Source organism: Diadema antillarum, unplaced genomic scaffold (genome assembly GCF_040938485.1).
Source record: "Diadema antillarum isolate AM-2024a unplaced genomic scaffold, OU_Dant_1.0 seq00001548_RagTag, whole genome shotgun sequence".
In the NCBI taxonomy this organism is placed as follows: Eukaryota; Metazoa; Echinodermata; class Echinoidea; order Diadematoida; family Diadematidae; genus Diadema; species Diadema antillarum.
The window spans coordinates 53,572-78,130 of record NW_027272277.1 but is presented as its reverse complement, the minus strand read 5'-3'; the positions used below and the strand labels follow the sequence as shown (position 1 = coordinate 78,130).

Genomic DNA, 24,559 nt, shown 5'->3' with positions numbered 1-24,559 from the left:
TGTGTGTGTGTGTGTGAGTGTATTGTGAGCTGCATGATATGTGATGTGTATGATTTGTTGTGTGTGTGTGTGTGTTTGTTTGTTTGTGTGTGTGTTTGGAGTATAATAATACAATATGTAGAAACTGTGCATGTGTGGTGGTTACATAGTGGTAGTGGTTTGTTTGTCTGTGTGTATACGTGTGCCTGTATGTTTACGTGTGCCTGTATGTTTACGTGTGTATGTGGAATATAGTGGCGCTACTGTGGCAATACAAACGCCTTCAGAGTGTATGAGCACGTGTTTAAAGAATTCACACCAGCGTTGATCTAAATAGTATGGGTGTGTCAACCAAATATCAGCGGTGAGGCGGGCTAGGCGAGAGAGAGACCGAGAGAAAATACATACGAGGGAGGTACCCTCCCCAAAGTTATTTGTCTTTGTTCATTTTTCCCTGCAGTCATTTTCTTCCATCAGTCTTATAAACTAGAACGTCCATACCACTATTCTTTGTCCCAGAATAGGTTTGGCATGCTTTATGCATGAGCGAATAATTTCCACACGCCGTAAAAAATTTGTCAATCGTTACTTGATTAATTAGCACAAACGAACTGCCATTGCACACCGCTAATACATACGTAATACAAACAAACACCAACAAACACTCAAACAAACCTCATAATGCAAACAAACCAACTCAACACTTTTTTCCTTGATATTTATTGATTTCATTCAAATCATTCATAAATCGACCCATTCTGGGTGCAACAGGAACAAAAAAAAAGTTACAAATGGCAATTCGAAACAAAAGCAAATCCATGTGTCAATTTATACCACAAATAATCTCACTTCAACATAGATAACTCGATTATAGACCAACCCTACTAATAATTTCTTCACGAGAAAGTTTGGACATGTATAGGGCCCAACCAAACCTATATTCCTTGAATATATTGGTTTGGATCATGTAACACCTTCTTACTTAAAAGGGCATATACATTAAAAAAACACACAAATATATTACACAAATCTAGAATGAAATCAGTCATAAAAAAACCCCCACCATCCCCTCCCCTCCCAAACCGAAACAAATCTACTAGGGCCTACATCTATCCTAAATATTAAATCCTACCAACATCCGTCATACCATTTATAACTATCCTTCTTCAAATCCAATCCCCAACCCACCAACCCCTGATTAAACAAAACCTAAATCATCCCACACCCACATTCACCGACCCAAATACATACATACATATATATATATATATATATATACACACACACACACACACACACACACACACACACGAAGGTTCGTTATTCCGAAGTTTCGTTTTTTCCGAGGCTTCATTTATCCGAAACACACAATTCCCTATACCTAGTGGTTCGTTGATCCAAAAATGAAATTCGGAATAACGAACCTTCGGAATAATGACCCTTCGGACGAATGAGCCTTCGGACGAATGAGCCTTCAGAATAACAAACTTTTGCAATAACGAAATGTAACCCCTTCCCACATACCGACGCACACCCGAACCGATACCACATCCTTCCTGATGAAACGATTTCCAAATGTTGATAAATAAGACATAATGGACCGTATGCAGAAAAGCAGCATCCGCCCGCACGCAAGCTCCACTCCGAATTCATATACAAATCTGCCAAACAAACTCATCATATTCAAAGCTGCTGATAAAATCAATATCAATGTTTATGCCAGCAACAGCTTACTAGGTATCCCTCCCCACGCGCAGCTTAAAAAGACATACGCAAAAAACTGACATAATAAACACATTCTTCCATCACACACACACACACACACACACACACGCACGCACACGCACAAACGGGCACGAAATTATCATGTGCACGCGCACATACACACTTCCTTGAAACCTCACCATGAGTCTTTACATGGCATGTTTGCATGGATGTAGCCATGTAAGTTATGTGTTAGTATTTCAATGATTATGTCCAGAACGATATTACCCAGCAAAATGTGCTTTGAGGGCGGGCGACAATCCGTGTAGGGGGCGACAATCCGTGCCGCCAACGCCCATCACGGATTGTCGCCCCGAGCAGGAGGCGACAATCCGTGTAGGGGCGACAATCCGTGTCGCAACAACCCCTATTCCATAGAGATTTTTTCTCATCGGTCACTCGTCGGAAGCAAAAGTTGTTGCTTCCGGCCACCCACCGATGTGTATTAGATCCCAGTCTGACGTCTCATGATTCCGACTTAGTTGGTCGACTATCAGGTCGGTGCCAGACATGTCGGGGGAGGGGGGGGGGGGGGGGAGGTATCAGATGAGACAGGATCGACCGATTATGATTACGCGCGCCATGTCTGACACTCACCTGGTACTCGACCAACCAAGTCGGATTCATGAGACTGCAATCCCTATTCTATTTTCGATTAACTAGTCCTCTTCGGTGTAATAAACCTTGTATATTTTGCGGATGAACGAACTTGATTTTATTGGAATTAAAGACCAACGGAATAACGAACCTGCGGAATAGCGAGCCGTAATCGAACTGGTTTATATATTATGTAGTTAGAGCTTGGAATCAAAATCCCTTGAAGCCTGCAGAGCACACCTTGCGATGAAATTGTATCGTACATCTCGTACATCGTACAGTAATCATACAGTCGCAAAAGAGTATACGCCATAATATTTAGCTAGTCTAAATTTTCGCAAATCGAAACTTCCCGACGATTTTGCGGGTGCTGTAATTCGCGATCTTGTAATCCTGTACTGAACAGAAAACTTATACGTCATGTTCATATTGGGATCAGAGTCAATAAGTTCGCCTGTCCTTATTTTCATGAATAGCAGCTGACTCGCGAAATTCGCGAAAAAAAAGCGAAATATTCGGCGTATAAACTACATCTTATTCGTCAGAAGTGTGTCTTTGACTGCACCATATTACAGATTTTTATAATGCAATGCATATACTCTGCAAAGAATGTCATTTTTTCCCCATAATATGACCCAATCCCAAACCGGGAATAATTCAGAGATCTAATATGATTTGTATCAGGATTGATTTCTTGTATTTACACGGATGAAGAGTACTACAAGTAATCATTTTCCTGACTATACATTACAGAATGCCTGAAGATCAGTCATGTGATGTGGATGTCATTTTGAGAGCCATTGCCAGAGATATCTCATACAATGAGGACATCGAGAACCTCGGTAAAGGGTTGGGCTTCACTGTGGCGGAATGCCAGAACTTCATCAAAACTAACTATCGTCACCTTGAAATAACGAATGAAGGAACTGTCTGCATGCTTCGTAAATGGAGTAAGGGAGTGAGCCCGTCGTCACTTCGATCAGACCTGAGAGAAGCTCTGAAGAGAGCCAGGCTAGTCCGGATTGCTGAGATACATCTACCATTAGGTAAGTCATCACCATGTTATACCCATTTAAAGATTAAAAGGTGAAGAGTATGCACTCTCACAATGTCGTCCTAAAAGGGGGCCTTTAATCTCTGTGAAAAGAGTGATTTAAGACGTTAGAATATGAGCATGTTTATTGAAAGAGTCGTCTAGATAATATTTGGACTTAGCTCATTAGAAAACAAATACAATAGTTATAATCACTTATTGTGACATCTTAATACCATAAGCTGGTTTTGGAAAGTGAACTCAATCTGTTTATGCACGGTGTCGTTTACAACCCTTTGTTTTCTCCTCTTTAAAGATCGGTCCCTCATTACCACTTCAGCTCACCATGACAAAACAAACAAACAAAAACAGAACCCACACTTAATCACACAAAAATGCGATATGCTTAGATATTTTTTATCAATTTTATCCGTCATATTTGCCATTGATGCCAGTATTAATGAAGCCAGAAAAAAAGTAGAATATATAAGTTACACAATGTATAGTTTAATATCCACATAATTAATCATTATCTCCGGCCCTATCTCCACTGTAACTGAACTTGAATGAATGCACTTTCTTGTCATCATACGTTATTTGAAGGCGATATAATGCAAGTGTTAGAAACTGAAACTTGTCACGGCGCCTGTACGGACTTAAGTGGCAGACAAGCGTGTCCTTGTAGAAAAACATTAGAAAGATACGCAAAACTGGAAAAACGTCCTAATAAAGCATTCTTAAGCAGTATTTCTTTTTTTTTTTCATTATCTAACTCAACGTTCGGAATCCGAAAGAAAAAATGGGGAAAAAATGTGTGCATGCCACTCATAATTTAACATACAACATAGGAAGAAGTAAACTAAACAAACTGAAGATTATCAAGTCCACTTATGACTGTCGTATTTCAGTGATTCATTTATTTTTTTATTTTTTTTTGCAAGGACGATTTTGGCGACAACCCGGCCGTGATAAGGCAAAGGAACGTAACTCAAAATTTGGGCATTTTGAGTTATGAGCATATGGCTCCTAAATAAAATGTGCTCTTTTTAATGGTGAATGTCTCAATTCTCAAATGTTTACCATTTCAGAGATAAAAAGCGTATCTCACACACCTTTTTCACAACGTTGCCGTTTCCAGCTAGGCAAAACAACGTAAGCTGAGATACGTATAGAAATGACAAAGAAAGCATTTTCGCTGTTACGGCAAATGAACGTATCTTTACATACACTGTTTTTTCATGGTGGTTTCTCAAGAAAAAAGAAGGAAATTGCGACGCCAAAAGAACGTATGTCATCATACAGCGCTTTGCTGTATAAAATCAGGGCCATGCGCGCTACAGTCAGCACGGCAAAACAACGTATCAACATCGTGGCCATCACAACACACGCTACACTGCATATTAACTCTATGTGCAAGACATACGGCTACTAGCTGCAGATCCATTTCAGCCGCGGCAGTGAGTGTAGTGCCGCCGCTGATGCCGGGCCGCTTGCGACAACAGCTGCAGCAGTGCTGTAGCAGAGTACTGGTTGACTGGCAGGCAAGCTTTGCTGCAGTGTGAACTATGAAGTCATGCCAGTTGTTCTGTTTTGCAGTCATGGAATGGATATTCTCCTGACCAGTTAATGCTACCACAAAGAAAATCAGTGGTAACACCGGTAAGTTTTATTTATTTATTTTTTTGTCAGGTCTAAGTTTGATCCAGCCCGACCAGACGCCGTGCGAAGTACGGCGATTGGGCTGTACATAGTGGACGACAGTACGCTATGCTAGTAGTAGGGTCCAGTACTTTCAATTATAGTTTTCACTAAGATTTAAGAAAACGATGAGTAAAAAACAAATAAACAAAAAACACAGCAAGCTACGAAAATAAAGAGCAAACATAGATCTATGAGTATGACAGCCTTTCCTGTCGGTGGGCTTGGCAAAACGTGGCTCATTGGTGTGGTTGTGGTTCTACTATTAAAGGACTATGTAAATGTAGGATACTTGTACTACTACTAGTGGTCTAGTAGATCAAGTAGTGACTGTCAAAAGAAATATACCTATGCGCAAAGGAAGTGGACCCCAATATACTGTTATGATCATCGACATTCGACTTGAGGTCTTCTACCTCAAATTCAGTTTTGTAAAGTAACAGCTTTATAGTAAACAGTAGACTCGACTTCAAGCAAATGACAATAAAGCTTGATACTGATGAATTCCATTTAGTCTTTAGTGGCTACATGAACTGATGGCAGACAATATGTTCTAATAATGACATTAACAGCATTACTTTGGCAAGAAAAGTAGGGATAAAATGGAATGTTTGGTCTACATCTTTGGTTAAACATAAGTAGTCTTAGATCTTGTTTGTTATTTCTTGAAAGGATGAAGAATGTGATTGTGGTGTTTTCATACATACAGGAATTTACTCACTTAAAATTAACCTAAAAAATAAGGTAATATTTAATGGTACTCTTTACCTGCTAACTATGGAGGCCTGATTTATTTTCTTTTTAATTCTTTGTGCAATTTTAGTCAGCTGTACATATTCTTTAAAACATTTTTTTTTCATTTCGATACGATATAATGCATTGTTGCCATGGTAGATCCTATACATGCTAATACGTTCCACCCCTTCCCCATAAAAATGTTGAGGGCAAAAGCTTATGGAATTCAAATATTTATCATCAAGTTAGATGGTTTTAAATACTATGTAAAGTTCAAATATTCAGACCCAATCGTCTACTTTAGGTGATATTAACATTCGTGTTGAACTTTTTGCTTGTCTCTCTTTTCAGTGTCCACACCAACCGCCAGCCTAGACCAGCACAGAAAAGGAATGCAGTGTATCAAGTACAATGAAAGGTACACGTTGAATAATCACCTATTAATTCATACAAAAAAGTATTAGGAGAAGGGGGCTGAAATTAATCCCACCTTTGTCATTATCACTAGCGACACAAGCCGGCATTTGGAAAAAATTATTTAAAAAAAAGAAAAGAAGGCAGAATCCATGATGATGACTTTCTGATAATTTGAGAATACCACATTTCACAGTTCATTCCTTAGCGATAAAAAATAATAATATTAAATGAAAACTGATGAAATGGTAACCATATTCTGTCTCAAAACAAACACACAGCCGTGTGCATCCTCAAGGGGTATTTGTATGATGTTGAAAAATAGATATTGTGAGTGTATTTCATTATTTGAAGAGTTTGTTTGCAAAATACGATAAGTCCATATTTGCTAAATGGAGATATTTGCGATTAAGGGTCAAGAAAAATAAAGAGAATAATACGAAATTGTTTGCTTCTTTTGACCACAACTTCAAAAATGTTCGATTTTATGGACTGACCAGTATATAATTTAAAAGATATCATGTTGTACTTTATGAGAGAGACTGTACTTCAAAATCTTCAAAAACGGACTTATCGGTTTTGCGAACAAACTCTTCATAAATACTCATTCTCATATTCTTTGCTTTTTTTAGGAGGGGGGAGGGTCTGTGAGAGAGGATTTGTTACAAACAACCATGTCTAATGAAGAATCTAATCACATAACTAAAGCAGAATTGAAATTCACTAGCTTTCTTTTATGGAAAATACAGAGTGCCTCATTTTATTTTGTGTTAATTATTCTCTTGCGTTTTTTTTTTTTCATTTTCCTGCAGTGGTCTACCGAGCAGTTCGAAAGCAGAGAAAGGAGCAACTATACAAATTTCAGAACAGCTCTGCACGCCCGTCAGAATCTCATGAAAGATGGAGTGGATTGTGCACTAGATCAGTCAACTTTAAAAGAAAAATAATAACACTCGGATTGTTTATATAGGATCAAGTAAATCTTTCACAGTTAAATTAAGAACTCGCAAAACTCAACTGTGAAATGTTAATGACTATTCTTACGTTATTAAGGCACAAGAAAGATTTCTTTTTTTATATTGATATGAAACTAAAGATTCTATTTCAAAAAAAAATATGATGAGGGCTTATTGCCCTTTGAAATGATGATTATCAACTTTAGGTAAAACTATCACTTGTTCATAGTAAATATTGTTGTAAATGCTTGCCCTCAAAATCAATATCATGTTGATTGAAACTTGTCAACATATTTCAGAAAACCAGGGAAATAGTAACCTTTATTTCCTGCATAATTTTGATTTATTTTGAGCCTAATCTCTCCGGGAGCTCTCAGACAACGCAGATGTATTGCAGCACAGCAAATCGCTGTTGTGATAAGACGTTTATTGAAATGTGTTTAAAGTGAATACTGTTGCAAATTCTCCCTTCGTTTCAGCTGCCTGATAATTGTTCTTTACCCAAGTATTTACTTCTTACTACACTTGATCTTCAACAACAGTAAGGATTAAAAATACATTGTGTGCTATTCATAATTTGTAATTTGTAGATGTTCTGATCTTCCAAGGTAAAAATTGATGCGAAGGTCTGATATGGTAATATATAACTAAGTATAACTAATCTCACGAAAAAAAAAATGTTCTGTTCTATTGAAATTGAAAATTTTGCTCCCATGGTTCTGTTCAACTGTGGTACGTAATAATAAAGGCTACTTTACTCGGGAAGTAAATTACATTTTTTTTTTCTAATTCTGTTACCATCATGATAATGTTTATAGTTACTGCTGATTTGCTTTCAATGTGATAAAAGCATTATGGCATATCAAACTCTATCTTAGATTGTAAGAAGAAAGCGTAGATACCTATTTCATATTTTTAAGACTTGCAAATAATCGAATGATTTCTGTAATGCTGTTGTCTTTGAGAAACAGATGTACACACATGTTTTCCCCTATAAACCTTTAGGAAAATGTAAATCAGTCTCTGCATCTACGTTTGTCATGTCTATCTCAAAGTTATTCAACTGAGAGAATGTTTGCACCTCTGACAAGTCTGAGATGTGTGTGTGTGTGTGTGTGAGTGGTCAAGTTACACCTAAAAACATTAAAACCTGGATTCATACTTACCTGATAAATCATTGTTATTATTGTTGTTCAAAGAATTGAGGCATTTTAACCTTCCGGATACAATTCATGCAATCAACCAAACATCAACAACTTATAACGATAAACAAAGTACTTAATATCATTCTGTCTGTTCAAATCCTTTCATCTCAATGGAAATCGTTAAATAAATCAAAGAAAAGATAGAAATTAAAACAGGAGTCTCAATATTAACACATGCGTGTATGTGTCTTTGAAACGAAGTGTATGTGCAGATGTCTATACAATTCTTTTCATACCCATTTTATTTTAGTTTTTTTTTTTGCCAGTTCCCATACAGTCATAATAGTTGCCACTCATGCATTTTCATACTAAAAAATATACATATTTCAAGTTCATCTTAATTGTAGCACATGGCATAAGAAATGTAATGAAATCCATTTTCAGACTTTACCCAAACTCGTACTTTAGTTGTCAATATTAATCCAAATCCATGCTTTTGTTAAAACAACATGAATGATAAACCACATATAATTATGCTCCCAATGAAAAAAATCTTACATCAAGAGATAAAGAACTTACACTTAAAGATAATGAAAAAGAATGGACATCTCAATAAACTATAAACTGTGTATGCAAATGAAGTAAAACAAAAATATACGGTAATTGGTAGATAACTAATTACATTTTAGTACATACTCGGTAAGTTTTCAGAAAAAAAACGAAAATGTTCAATTGCATCGATCATTTTGCAAGCTAACGTGTTTTACTATTCCTTATGTATATCTAAAAACACATAACGGGACTTTTATCATCCAGTTAACAAAATTGTCAAAGTAAATAAATCATAGAGATTGTTGCCATAGAGTTGGGATACGTCATTCTGCCTAATTACATTGATGAAAGGGTTGAGGCGCAGATATTTGTAAGTCAAGATACGTTGTTTTGGCATACTGAAGTGGCTTCGCGGGAGAATGCTTACGCGCCGTAAGTCAGGATACGTTCTTTTGCCTAATTGATATGTTGCCGCGTGAGGATTCTCGCACAACGTAAGTAAGGATACGCTCTTTTGGCAAACTAGAATTACTCATCAGCACAGTGCTGTGATTCGGTAAAATGCTGTATCTATTCTAAACATGGCAATTACTCTAAAACGGGAAGTCCTATTTTACTGAAATTTTCCCGAGATATTCTTCATTAATGCCTAAGAAACTTCGCTGCTTCAAAAGTGTTTTGCTCCTATGACGGAAAAATGGGAACCAATTGAATTTTCAAAGTCGTTTTTCTCAGAACATGATATTCTGAGTTACGTTGTTTTGCCTTATTACGGCCGAACCAGGAAACGATCGAAAAAAAACACACACACAAGACCGCAGTATTTTGTTTTATACTAGTTTACGCTCTGCTATAATTTATACAATTACTTTTTTTTAATTGTCTTATAGTCATTAGAATATCGTGTCTCAAAACTTAGAAATAATAACAATGATGATGATGATGATAATAATAATGATAATAATAATAATAATAATAATAACAATAATAATAGTAATAATAATGATAATAGTAATATGAATTTATATTTACGTCAAATCCATTCTGTAAGAGTGCTCAAAGCGCATACAAACTGTTATAACCCCGGTCTACGGAAACATTATTTCCCGCCAGCACAGACAATGCTCACTCTCCACTCCCTGATGGGGAGCTTTCCAGCCAGTCTCCATTTTACAGATTACAGATCCATATTTACAAATTCTCAAATGCACAAACTGTATATGCTAGCTGATAATAGGCATACTTTTGGCACTAATTTGCTAGCTAGAGACTGAAAATCATATAGCAGTCAATACATAATTATATGGAGAAGCTGGCAGGCTTTTTGTTCAAAATGGTGATGAAATGTAAAGCTTTAACTCACAGAAGCATATTTTTCCCCAATTAATCTTAAAAATCATATTGTGGATATGTATACGTGTGATTTTATCTGATAGGGAATCAGAAGCATGTTGCTTCATATCTAAATATAAAAAAAAACACAGAAAAAACCTTATGACCACAGCTCCAATGGTCAAGATCGTATAATCAGCCTTAATAGCGTTGGATTAAAATCAAACTTTTCTTGTCATAAACTGTAGCAAGGCATTTTCTTGTAGGAGTCGCGAAATATTAATACATGTCGCCAGAATTTAAACGTTTAGATAACATTCCACGATGTATACTTTATAGATTAGCTATTTTTTCAGTATATTCAAATGTTTTCATTCTTTTTTTTCTTGTTTTTAGGATGAGCAGTATAATACAAGGAATGTTATGCTGATTTTAGAAATGACAACAATACTTTGTGAGGAGTGATTTTTTTTTTCAATTTCCGGTCATTGATAAACAGTCTAGACAAGATCTCAGCCGTTTGCTTAGAAGCTTATTCTGTTCTGGAACCTCTTCAAGTTCACAAGTGCTGCAAAATGTAAATGTACCTATTACCATTCAAATATTTGGAATTTTTGATGTCAAGGTGAATATGCATGTGCATTTGCCGTAGTCTGATAATGAGATGATTAAGTCCTTATTTTTGGTGAAAGTAGACGTAACGTCGCAAATTAGGAAAATTCCAGTTTAGTAAACATGAACGAACCTTATTCTGTCCTCTTTCAGCCAGTGTTCCGCAGGTGCAACCAAAGTTTCCTGATGACAAAATTCTGCAATTGTTGAAGAAAGAGTTACGGGATTTTTGTCATCAATCATGCAGAGACGTGCGCTTTTCTCCACTTCATTCCAAATCATCAATGAAGCTTGAGGAAATATATACAAATTTAGTGATGTGCTCTCAAGATGGGGACGTAAAAACAGACGTAAATTACGATGAATTCATCGATCACTTAGGGCGAATTGGCACTGAAATAGGTTTGCCCACTCGAATTGCAATATATGGAGAAGCGGGCGTTGGCAAGACAACATTCCTTGCCAAGCTTGCATTGGACTGGGCCTTGGGGAGACGCCTGAAGACTATTGATCTCGTTTTTCTAATACATCTGAGAGAAATTGAGGAGAGCACATGTTTCGGTGATACCATCATGGGCAACTTGTCTGATGAACTAGAAATCGAGGGGCTTGAATTGGATGAGTACATTCGAACAAACCAACAACAAGTTTTGATTCTCTATGACGGTCTTGATGAGTACGCAAAGGAAATCAGCAAGAGTGCTTCCAATGATGATGCTGCCAAAGATGATGCTACCATTGCTGTGATCAGAGGCGAAAAGTTCAAAAATGTCCGAGTCATTGTTACCACTCGACCATGGAAAAAGGAGCGAATAAAATCCGACACTAAACTCGAGAAACAGTACACATTTGTAGAGATTGAGGGTTTCAAGCCAGATGATGTTTCGTGCTATATTTCAAAATTCTTCCACCACAACGAAGAAGCCAGAAACAGTCTCATCAGCTTGATGACAGACAAAGACAGCCTCGTAGCTCAGAATATGGCACCCTACCCGATTTACTGCAGCATGCTTTGTTTTATTTGGCAGAATGAAGGAAACCGCAGTGTAATTCAGGGACTGGAAACTTTCGCCAATTTTTTCGACGAATTGATCCATCATCTTAAAGTCCACTTTGCTGGAAAGGAGACAGACGAAAAGGCGCAAAAAACGAAATTGGTGCGAGGTGACGACTGTTTACAGAATTTTGGCAAAGACGCCTTGTCTAACCTCCTTAGAAACCAGCTTGTATTTGGAGAAAAAGACCTCACCGTAAGTGACGTCGATGTAAAGACGGCATGTGAAATTGGAGTCCTTACAAGAGAGGAACACTTCGTTTCCAGAAGGGAAAACAACAAGAGAAGAACAATGGGTTTGGTCGAATATAGAATACCCCACAAGTTATTTCAGGAGTACCTGGCAGGATTGCATCTGGCATGGCTGTATGAGAACAATCCAGAAGAGTTCAACCAGCTGAGCAATAAACTGATTGAAGACTTTGAAAATTTTTCTTACCTTCTCTACTTCACTGCAGCGCAAGGCGTAGATGTCGGAAAGGCTGTCCTGAGTTCCTTATGCAAGATGTTACCTGATGAAGAGAAACTTGAGTTTATCATTGATGTAGCATTTGAATGCCATAGACTGGATGCTCTTCAGCCTCTAATTCCTTACCTCAACGAAAAGAAGTCTCTGAGTATCAGAGGTCCTTACCATACAGCCTCGGGATGGGTCTATGCATGGGAGGCATGTGGTTACTTTGTAAGTTCTTTTCACGTCACCAGCGCCTCAGTGCGCTGTTGTTTAATTGTCACTATTTTAATATCCGCTAGACACAGCGTCATGGCACATTATTATGCTTTCCTTTTTGTCACAATTAAGACAACTAGAATGACTTAATGTGTCTTGAACGTCATAACAATATAATACACATAATACAATGACCTGTTATGATTATTTTGTAGATATCTGAAGAAACCTTTAATTTCAGTCCCTTGTGTGTGTAACGGAAATAGTGATTATAGGTGTCGACGAGTAGATTGTAATATCAATAGCACGTGTCTAAAAATTACCATGCATTAAACAACATCAGCAGTTAGCAATTATTAGTAAATGTTTATTTATTTTTATTAGATTTGTCATTCCCCTCCATTATCAGTCCATTTAGTTTTGTATTTGTCATAAAAGACATTACATTATTGCATTTCAATCCATAGTATAACCTTTGATAAACATAATATAATAATAATTACATCATGAAAACACTTTTGTATTGATTTTGTGTGCCTATGTGTATACAGTTGTTCTGAATGATATAAACGACATGAAAAAAGGAAATGAAATAAAAGATGCAATTTCGTTTGGACAATGGATTATGTTTTTAAGTAAACATAATTCCTTTTTCTTTTTCTTTTTTGAGTACGTTTTTTTCTAACTTCAGATGATTGCACACTTAGAATCCAAATCCAACATCAACATAGACTGAAAATGACGAATTCTTTTGTCCTACTTCTATCAATAGGCATCAGAGTGTTCAGAATACCGTGGCCTAACGGAAAAGGACAATAGCACTGCGATTGCTGCTCGAAATGCTGGTCGAGGCATTTGCTTACTGTCCAATCTAACATCACTGGATTTGACGACCATCCAGCTGCATGAGGACTTCTTCACAGGAATGTCTTCTATGGCCTCGCAATCAAAGGTAAGATTCTTCTGTAAAGCAAGCATATTGTAATTTCTTTCCTCTCACTGATTTTGGCATTACTTCTAACAAATGCGACAGACAGGGCCGTAAGTTTGCTAAATTGAGTCATCGTCAAGATTCAAAGGACCCGGGTTCGATTCCTGAGTCTAACTGAGCAATGACGTGTGTACGCATTCCGTCATTTCTCCACTACTAACAAACAAAACACGCTGTCCCTCGGATAATACGTAAAATTGAGGTTCCTTGTGTGAGAGAGTCACAGCACATGCTTGTAAAAGATCCCCTTTCATCATTAAATAGCAAAGAGCAGATTGCATCACACAGTGAAATAGTCCCGCCTCCCATCCAAATTGACCCTATAGAAGACCAGCTATATAGTTCATCTGAACATAGGCTATCTGTAGCCATTTTCTAAAATGGGAAGAAAATGAAACAAACAAACAAATTAAAGAGGTTCAACATCTGCCTATAAGATATGGTGTAAAGCATAATTTCTTCCTCATTTCGAAAACCTGAAAAACGATCTGTCTTTGAGTTGCGTGCCCATCTTCCCAGCTTCTGAATTTGAAGTGTTATGATTTATATTTGGCTGGTGAATGGTAAAGTTTATTATTCCATGACGCTTTCCTATTCCATTGCCATTTGCAGGGAAAATAAGTGTTACAGAATGAATGAATAAATGAATAGGTAGAAATGTGTGTGTGGGTGTGTGTGTGTGTGTTTGTGTGGTTGTTGAGATAAGCTATTTTTTTTTTATTTTGCGTCTCTTATATTGAATGATTTTCTGTCGCACTAGATAATATTTATAATATGCATTTCTTAGGAGATGTTTTAAGATATTCCTTATGACTCCATGAGGATGTAGAGGATAAAAAAAAAAATAAAAAGGGGAGCATTTGGTAGAACATTTCTTTTTGTGCGCATTCCTTTTTTTTGTTGTTGTTGTTTAAAAATCAAGCTTCGGAGAGGGGTTTTCCCAGCATGACAAAACTCGGGGTACATTTTAAAGAAAGATCACTACACCTCTCTCTATTCTATCTCTGAATGTGTTGCATGCGCAGGGCAACTACATGATATCTACCTTCATCACGAACAAAAGTTCGTAACAAGGGAAATAAAGGAATAAAAGGGTAAATATGGACATTAATCCCGAATGATATTGCCTCATTCCCATTTTCCCACCTGACCTATAGGTCCTATAGTTTCGGTTTGCCTTTACATATATATATATATATATATATATGTAAGGTCTGCCAAAGACACTGCGATTTGAGCTTATTTGGGGATGTAGTACCACAAGCCTGTAAGACCTAGGAGTGATTGTACCTGTTTCTTGGATTGCGGTGACTCAATGATCTTTTCAGCTGGTCTACTGCTGGTTTAGAAAGTACAATGACTCTATGCCGAAATTGGTAGTCCGTTATCACTGGCAGCTAATCTTCTTGATGTTAAGTTCTCGAAGTTTGGGCCTCCTTTGCGCATACGACACTAGTCACTGTGTAGCATCTAAAAACAAAAAAACAAAAAAAAAAATCCGCGGAGATTGATGGAGCATCGTTCTTAGTCTTCTAACTCTACGTTTCCCTCTTTTTGATGCTGCATAGCTGGAATCAATTAGTCACGGGGGAGGACCAGACCTCTCGGCTGCTGCATCACAAGCCTACGCCAAGAGTATCTGCACCATGCCAAACCTCAAGGCTCTTCGACTATTTGATGTAAGCATAGCAGACAATTTTTTCATCTCCCTCGCCGAATCAGCACCAGGAGCAAGGGTATGTTGTTTTCTTTGTGTTTGTTTCTAAAGTGATATCCAATTGTGCACGAAAGAACATTTTCTTTTGTTATTATTATGATCTGATTATCGGAGTGGGAAACTACAATGCATGACACAGTTTTTTGTTTGTTTGTTTGTTTGTTTGTTTGTTTGTTTGTTTGTTTTTCTTTTTGCTGAACCATGTTGAACACTGTGGCAGTGTCTTTGTTCCATGGAAAAGTCGGATGCATTGCAGAATATCCTAAATATTACTACACTGCATTATGACGTGTAACGTTTTCGTAACCTGGCATATCAACATTGCAAAAGCATCATAGCTAGCTATAATCTGTGCCTTTGGTGACAAAAAAAAAATGAAAATGATAGAACACAGAGTGCATATGTATCGTCCAATATTCTTGTCCTTTTACCTTTTATCCTTCCACGACAGCAAACTTGCAACAAAGGAGTCACTGTTTAGCGTTTGACAAAATTCTTTTGAAGCATTTGTAGAAAAATCCTACCATTTTCCACCCTCTTACGGCCCTGTATAGCTGGAATCAATTAGCCACGGGGAAGGGCCAGACATCTCGGCTACTGCAGCACAGGCCTACGCCAAGAGCATCTGCACAATGCCAAACCTTCAGAGTTTGGAGCTACACTCCATCGGTTTTGCAGACGATTTCTTTCTCACCCTCGCGGCATCAGCATCAGGAGCAAGGGTATCTTTTTCTTGTATTGTTTCTCTTCATTTTTAGAGTGTAGAGTGAACCAAAGAGACGTTTTCTTATATTATACATGTATATAAAGTTGGCTGTATACAGTCAGTCTAACAGAAACTAATAGTTTAATTGAAATGAATTCATGGAATGTTAAAGGTTGTACCTGTATCAACAAACTTAACTCTAAACAAAAAGTAAGTTCCCCCTAAAACAAACCTCTGTAATCAATGAATCAGGAACCTTTGAGGGAATCTGAATAGAGGATCACGCTACCTTTCATGTGAAATTCAGTAGATTTCTCTTGGCCACGCTTGAGTGAGCATGACTTAAAGTCAAAATAGTCACATTTTGAAGTTCACAAGCCCAATTTTGCAACTTTAATTTGGTGATATCAGAACAAATTTCAATTTTCCAGAATAAAAAGGCATGCAATGTATGATTTATGTGCTTCTTATCGTACCATGTGACTTGTGCACAAAATTTCACTGTTGAGTAAACACGGGGTGAAAATGGCCCAGTAAGAATTGCGATAATTCTGCGCATTGAAATCAATTGTATGATGTTTTTTTTTTTTAAATATTGTGCTAATACCAACACACATATCACTCACCACCTGACATTTCAGTCACGGCATGGGGAAAAATAGGATGTAATTCAAAGCAAATCACAACGAAAGGAGTATCATTGTAGGCTAAAATTTTGCTCACTTCATATGCACATTCTACTTTTCACAAATGGTTTCACAAGTTATTACAGTTGAATACAAAAAGTGTGCAAAGTAGCTTTAAGGCATGAAAAGAAGCCTCTATAAGATATGTCTCATCACACTTGTCTGCAAAAAAGCTGTTCCAGAAAAGCTGCAAAAATACAGTTTGCCATTCGTTTTACAATCCCAAACCTTCAAATTATGTGCAAGTAGATTTGCTCTCCCTTTGCATTAGTACCAGGAACCAGAATGTCTTGTTCTCTCTTTGCCTTTTTTCGATTTCTATCATTTCAATGAAAACACCAATGCACGTCCTATTTGACCATAAACACAACAGAAAAAAAGACGTACAACTTGGTAGGCCAACAAAAGAGCGAAAAGGTATTTACACGTATATTAACGTATCTACACTATCTACATAGACTACATCTATGAGCACACAGAAAGTCGAAGTGTATGGTTCTCTTTTTGTTTCAGGACACTTTGATTTCAGTATCGATCACATAACTCTGATGCATTGAGGCGATAATTTCACGGCCTAGCTGTTCTAGATTTTTAACTTGTAGATCCCTGTCCTGAATAGTTATACCTCCACGCAAACATAGTATTGAGGTATACAGGGCCTATGTCAATCAAAGGTCGGGTGGCCGGGTGGTCGGTCGGTCGGTCGGTCAGGCGGTTGGGCGGTCGGGCTGTCGGTTGGTCTGTTTGTCCGTTGCGAAATCTTGTAAGTCGAACTATACTCCCTCATTTTTCAAGCAAGTGAAATAAGTTTTTGCGTTTGGCTGCTATCATAGGGAGATGTGTTAGATCCCTTTTATTATTATCAGTATCGCGTAATGCCGTGCAATGATAACAGCAAATTTTCATAAAAATCATACATAATGTTGTGAATAAACTACTCTCTCATTTTAAAACAATTAAGTTGACATTCGGAACATTGTGATCAATGACATGTGTAGTTCTGCAAGAAATATCATGCGATGGTGTCTAATTACATACTTTTTGCATGTATTTCGTCTTTTTGTCTCCCTCCTGCGATTCCCAAGCTCCAATCAATAAGACTCTCTAGAGGAATTCACATGTCCTCTGCTGCATCACAGGCATTCGCCAAGAGTGTCTGTGTCATGCCAAACCTTAACACTCTGGAGCTGGACAATGTCAACGTAGCAGACGACTTTTTTCTAGCCCTTGCGGCATCAGCATCAGGAGCAAAGGTATCTTTTTCCGTCTTTGCTTCATTTTTTCAACATTAGATAAAAGTCATTTGCATGTCCGATTTGACAAAAAAAAAGCACCATACTCAAAAGCAGACAAGGTAGTGATCAAGCAAAAGAATGAAAGTGTTTTCATTATTTAACAGAGACAAAGCAATGTTTTCACAATGATATCGGTGATAATCACAAAATGTCTATGTCATTATGACATTATATGAGATTTGTTTTTTTTCTGTCATAAAAAAGTCAATTCTATCAAAATTAATGAAAGTCATATGCTGAGTAGATCTCATCACTTCCAAAAATGGAAAGAAATTTACTTTTTTAAAGCTTTAATGCAAGTTCTTCATCGCAAGCCACAGTCTTATTATTTATTCCACGTTATATTTTGTATTTTACTTTTTTCCTCTGTTTCCGGAAAGCTCCAATCAATAAGTCACACTATGGGACCAGGCCTTCTGGCTGACGCATCAAAGGCCTACGCCAAGAGTATCTGTACCATGCACAACCTTCAGACTCTGGAGCTAAAGGATGTCAGTATAGCGGACGATTTTTTTCTCGCCCTTGCTTCATCAGCAGAAGGAGCAAAGGTATATTGATTTGTTCTCTGCTTCATCTGACTTTCATTACAGGGAAGCTACAATGCACGTACAATTTCCTACAATTGACTCTAACCAAAAATCGCTAACAAAGTAGGAACACAATTCTTTTCATCACTGCCTAAAATGACAGGTAAGAACTATCAAAATGTCAAGCTTAAAGTTAAGCAAACAACAGTCATAATTCAACTAACGGACAAGATTCTGTTAAGTGTTAGTCCAAAAGTAGCATCGTTAATGGTCTTAGGGAAAAAGATGATGCAATACTGCCTCTGTGGAGAGAGGATAACAGTCTCCTGTTGGTGTTCAAGATCAATGAACGTCATCAAAATGAAAATGAAAAGTCTTTTTTTATCATGGCTGGTAAAAATGATAGGGTGAGAAGCGGATGCAGCCGAATCGACTAGACGAAAAATTCAAAATACTCCAGTTACGTAATGTCACCTCCTGAGTCTGACTATAAAGGAATAAATGTACACTTTGTTAGAACAGAAGTTAAAGGACAAGTTCACCTTCATAAACATAAGGATTGAGAGAATGCAACAATATTAGTAGAACACATCAGTGAAAGTTTGAGGAAAATTGGACAATCGATGCAAAAGTTATGAATTTTTAAAATTTCTGTTTTGGAACCGCTGGATGAGGAGACTACTACAGCTTGTGAGTCATATGCGTACAACAGTATAAAGAAAATATAAAGAAAATTCAACATATTTTCACTTTTTTCGCATAATAAAAGAGCACTTGACTTGCCTCTTTCTAAAGGCAGGGGGAATAATATTACCCATAACATTTGTCGGTAACGAGTCGGGGGAATGTGTACTTTTTTCATAAGATGAAATTTTGTGAAATTCTCTTTATATTTTCCTTATATTGTTGTACGCATGTGACATCTAAGTTTTTCACACACTGCAGTAGTCTTCTCATCCAGCGGTTACTGCACAAAAACTTCAAAAATTCATAACTTTTGAACGGATTGTCCGATTATCCTCAAACTTTCAATGATGTGTTCTACTAATATTGCTACATTCTCTCAATCCTTATGTTTATGAAGGTGAACTTGTCCTTTAATTTTGTGGAACCTATCGCAGCTTTACTCTTTACCAGACTAAGTAATTATTAAACGTTTGGACTCTACTTCTAGATTAATCTTTGTCTGTAAAGTCTTTCTAAAGACTAGTGATCTTTCACACATTTGGTGGTCTCTCGCTATACAAACAGACCATTCTGGATCTATAAAACCTCTAGCTTATTAGGAACTTTTTTTTATTTCGTTTATCTCTACAATGGCTGAAGGTTTTTGAAGAATCTTATTGTATTATATGTATTAGTAGGTAAAGATTCTCTAGAGAAAGTGAAGGGTCATGCTTTCTCCATATCTCAGGAATGTGGCTTATGTGAATCTAATCTTTGTAGGGAAAGATTTGATCCATGGGGTCAAAGGTGAAAAGAAAATGCTACAACGTCACTTTCTTTGTCAATATCCTGAAAATGGCACCTAGTATTGTCACCAAAATTGGTGTTTTAAAAGAAAGTGATTATTTGCAAAATTCTGCCATCATTTGAATTCACTGTCTCACATTGCCAAGATGCTCTGTCGACGTATTTGGAGAATAACGCGTGATGTAGTGGACGCATATAGTTTTAAGTGTTTTGAATCAGACAATCAACGTTTCAAACTTGCTTAAGATATGACTATGGTCTCAGCTGGTTTTATATTTACTTTTTATTTGTTTACGTATCTTTATTTTTTATTCATTTCTTTATTCTGTTTTCTTTTGGCAGGATAACCCTTTCAGCTCACTCGGTACTGAAGCACATACAAGTTAGGCCCCTTCAATTTGAGTAAAACAAAAAACGCAAGCTGACAGACTTGGTAAAAAAGGGGAAAATCACACACAGAATTATACAAATACCAAAAAAAAAAACCACACACACACACAAAAGGAAACGGTTATTCACAAGCAATTAAAAAATGCAATATAAAAGACCATTCATTGAGAGCTTTATGCCTAGCTGAGAGAAAAATTGCGACATGATGCGTGATTTCTTTGTGGTTGTTGAGTTGGTGGATGACGGAGAAGAAGAATGAGTTCTTATATCTTCTCCCCTTCACTGTATAGTCTCTCAATGATATTCCATATTTTTTTTCCTCTCGTAAAATGCTGCATAGCTTGAAACAATATACCACACGAAAGGACCTGAACTTTCGGCTTCTGCATCGATGGCCTACGCCAAGAGCGTCTGTACTATGCCAAACCTTCAGACCCTGAAGCTAAATGATGTCAGCACAGCAAACGACTTCTTCGTCGCCCTCAACGATTCAGCGTCAGGAGCAAGGGTATCTTATTTTTATCTTTACTCGAATAATCTTGATTTCGTTTTTAGAAAAAGAGCACGTATATATATGACCAATGCACCTGAGATAGTATGAATAAAAGCAGCTAGGTTACAGTGATCCAACACTGAAGCAAAAGTAGGGCCTATTATTAAAACTAGGAGAGAAGGTAGGTATGGGTATTTCTTCACAACTCGCTTATAGCAGTGACCATCACATAACTCCGCCCCCCCAAAAAAAATGTATTGTCGTAACGAGCCATATGAAAATATGGTAGGAAGGTCGATTTATTTTGTTATTATTTCTTTGTTTACTGCCGCACTTTGCAGTGAAGCAAACAGTGTACGACTCCAGTCTGGTGGAGTACAAAAAAGAAAAGAACAAACAAACAAAACTTGTGAAAACGACAGAATGTTCTCAAAATACATGATGCTACTTCACACGCGGATTAGATATATAAAACTATATCAGTCGCAAAAATAAAAGAAAAGATGAAGGTTGTAAAACTCAAATGAGAACCAGCGAAATACGGGAAAAGATGGCGATTGCACCGAAGCGATAACCATAACGATTGCACTATCGATATAAGAATTGTGCTATTGTGATCGATATATATATATATATTTTTTTTTTCCGTAGTGCATATAAAATGTGAGGATCGTGTCGTGGCCTTCAAATATCATTGATACCAATAAGCACTGCAACTAACGTAAGGAGTCACATCCATCAATATTTTACGCCTTCTATTAGCATTGAAAGTGATGTGTGCATTGATTGATTTTTTCCTTTGATTTGAATGATTAAAACAAATGACGTTTTGAGTACACAGTCGTACAATGTTTCCCATTACTTTGATTCAAAAATTTCTAAAAATATGACTATAATGTCACATGAAATTTTATAACGAAGAGTTTTAGTGAAAGCTTACATGTTATCCTGACAGAAATCTTATGGAATGACGTATGATTCTTCTGTGTGTTTTTTTTTGTATATATATAATGTTTTATATATATATATATATATTTTTTTTTTTGGGGGGGGGGATGAGTGGGTGGGAATAAGAATGAGTTGTTGCATTTTCTTCACTCCACCATGAAGTCTTCTAATTACTTCGTATTATTGTTCACCCTTGTACTATGCTGCATAGCTGGTATCGATAAGTCACACGAAAGGACCTGAACTCTCGGCTTCTGCGTCGACGGCCTACGCAAAGAGTGTCTGTACAATGCCAAACCTTCAGACCTTGAAGCTAGATGATGTCGGCACAACAGACGATTTCTTTCTTGCCCTTGCCGATTCAAATTCAAGAGCAAAAGTATCTTCTTGTTTCTATTGATTTTATCTCATTTTCAGTTTTCGAACAGTACGATATTATAATGACCAATTTTCTGCAACAATGATATGTTAAGAAACATCAAGGTTAGTGATCCAGCATTGAAGAGAAATATGATATCAAATACGGACAAGAAGGTTGACGTGTTTTTTCATAACATTGTTGATTACATAATGAAAAGAAAATGAAAAGAAGGGATAATATCAAAACCTTGACATTCCAATATAGGCCTAAGAGGGATCGTATTTTCCTACAATTTTCGTAATGTATTACCTTTTGTGATAACAGGTTAATTCATTATTGGTTTCTTGTTGAGTAATGAGTCATGGTATTCAAAGCTGCTAAGAACATAATTTGATGTTACATAAAGACTTTTAACGAAACTTTTAGGTTAAAACTTACAGGTCAACTTGGAGAAATCTTGTTTCATTGTGTGTGTGAGTGGGGGAGGAGGAGGAAATGAAAAAAAAAAAGGTGAGTTGTCATAATATGTCCCACTCTAGCATGTGGTCTCACCGTATCACTTTAATTTATATTTCACCGTCGTAACATGCTGCATAGCTGGAATCCATAAGTCATATTAAAGGACCTGCACTCTCGGCTTCTGCGTCGATGGCCTACGCCAAGAGCGTCTGCACAATGCCGAGCCTTCAAACTCTGATGTTTGAGAATGTCAGCACAGCAGACGATTTCTTTATTGCCCTCGCCGATTCAGCGTCAGGATCTACGGTATCTTATTTTGTCTTAGCTCAATCTCTCTTCCATTTAATGAAGAGTACAATGTCGGCCTATATGTGCGACTTGTGTGCGATTATAATAGATGCAACGACACAAAAGAGTAAATAAACCATGAAGTTGAATCAATAGTTAATATAAAAGACTAGAAGGCTTTTTTTTCTTCTTTTTTTACACGACACAATGATAACAGTGACAGTGACGGTATGCAAGTTGGATAATTATGATGTCATTGTCTTAAAATTTCATTTTTGTAGCAAAACAACAAAAACTGGTTAGGCAACTTACATAAGAGATCATATTCATGAATATTTTTTGTATTCTTCTGCCTTTGAAGGAATAAGCTTATTTATTTACTGTTCCTTTGATATTAAAGATCAACACAATGAAGTTTGTAGTAATGAATGAGTCAGAGAAAAAAAAACCGTTCAGAATTTATAAGAATATGACTATGCTTGCGCAGGCAGTTTTATGAAGAAGAGTGTTGATGAAAGCTCACATGCCAACAGTGACAAAAATCTTGTGATAACATGATGTGTGAAGTCTTTTTTGTGTGTGTATTGCTTTGGGGATGGGGGATGAGAAAAAAATATGAGTTATTATAATCATTTCCCCACTCCACCATACAGTCTGTCTTTAACATTTCATATCATTTTATTAATTCTTGTACTTTGCTCGCCTTTTGTTCATCCTTGCACTATATGCTGGATAGCTGCTATCGATAAGTCACACTAAAGGACCCGGAATCTCGGCCTCTGCATCAACAGCCTACGCCAAGAGTGTCTGTACAATGCCAAACCTTCAGGCTCTGAACCTGGTTGATGTCAGCCTAACAGACGATTTCTTTCTTGCCCTTGCCGATTCAGCGTCAGGAGCACGGGTATCTTATTTTGTCTTTCCTTTTTAATCTTATCAGGTTGAAAGAAGAGCACAACATTATAACCAATTTCAGATAGTAATGATTAAAATCATCTAGGTTAGTGGTCCGCGACATTTATCAATGTTTATATTAAATCAGAACAAAAGGGTAAACTGGACTTTTTTTTTCTTTCATGATACATTAATAAAAGTGACGATCACAAAATGCGGATTAAATGAGAGGAATTATTTCATGTCCTTAAAATGTCAATTCTATCAAAAAAACATTCCATCCATACACAAGAGAACGTATTCATCTGTACTCTATTACGTCAGTATTCTATTACGTTCATATTAACGGCCTTACTAGCATTCATTCATTGTCACTTCTTAGATCTAAATAACAAGTACGCATGATGTGTGATTTGTCTTTTGTTTTGTTTTGTTTTGTCTTGTCTTGGGAATGGGGGATTAGAAGAATGATTTATTATATTTTCCATTCCACCGTATAGTCTCTACATAGTATGCCATATTATTCTCCACTTCCTTACTATGCTGCATAGCTGGAATCAATACGCCACAATAAAGGACCTGAACTCTCGACTTCTGCGTCGATGGCCTACGCCAAGAGCGTCTGTACTATGCCAAACCTTCAGACTTTGAAGCTAGATGATGTCGGCACAACAGACGATTTCTATCTGACCCTTGCCGATTTAGCGTCAGGAGCAAAGGTATCTTATTTTGTCTTTGCATTGTCTGATTTCATTATAGGAGGAACTCCAATGCACATAAAAGTTTACTG

The 24,559-nt window shown here is 37.0% G+C and overlaps 1 protein-coding gene across 1 annotated transcript; it reads left to right on the top strand.

The window, feature by feature from the left end:
• Positions 1-3,094: 3,094 nt before the first annotated feature.
• LOC139710610 (NLR family CARD domain-containing protein 4-like) lies at positions 3,095-24,488 on the top strand (the record flags this gene model as incomplete). Its single annotated transcript, XM_071622536.1, has 6 exons — positions 3,095-3,386; positions 11,220-12,553; positions 13,314-13,493; positions 15,101-15,268; positions 15,804-15,971; positions 24,321-24,488. Coding segments are annotated over exons 1-6 (2,310 nt in total), but the record flags the coding sequence as incomplete, so codon positions are not given.
• Between the last annotated feature and the right edge of the window lie 71 nt (positions 24,489-24,559).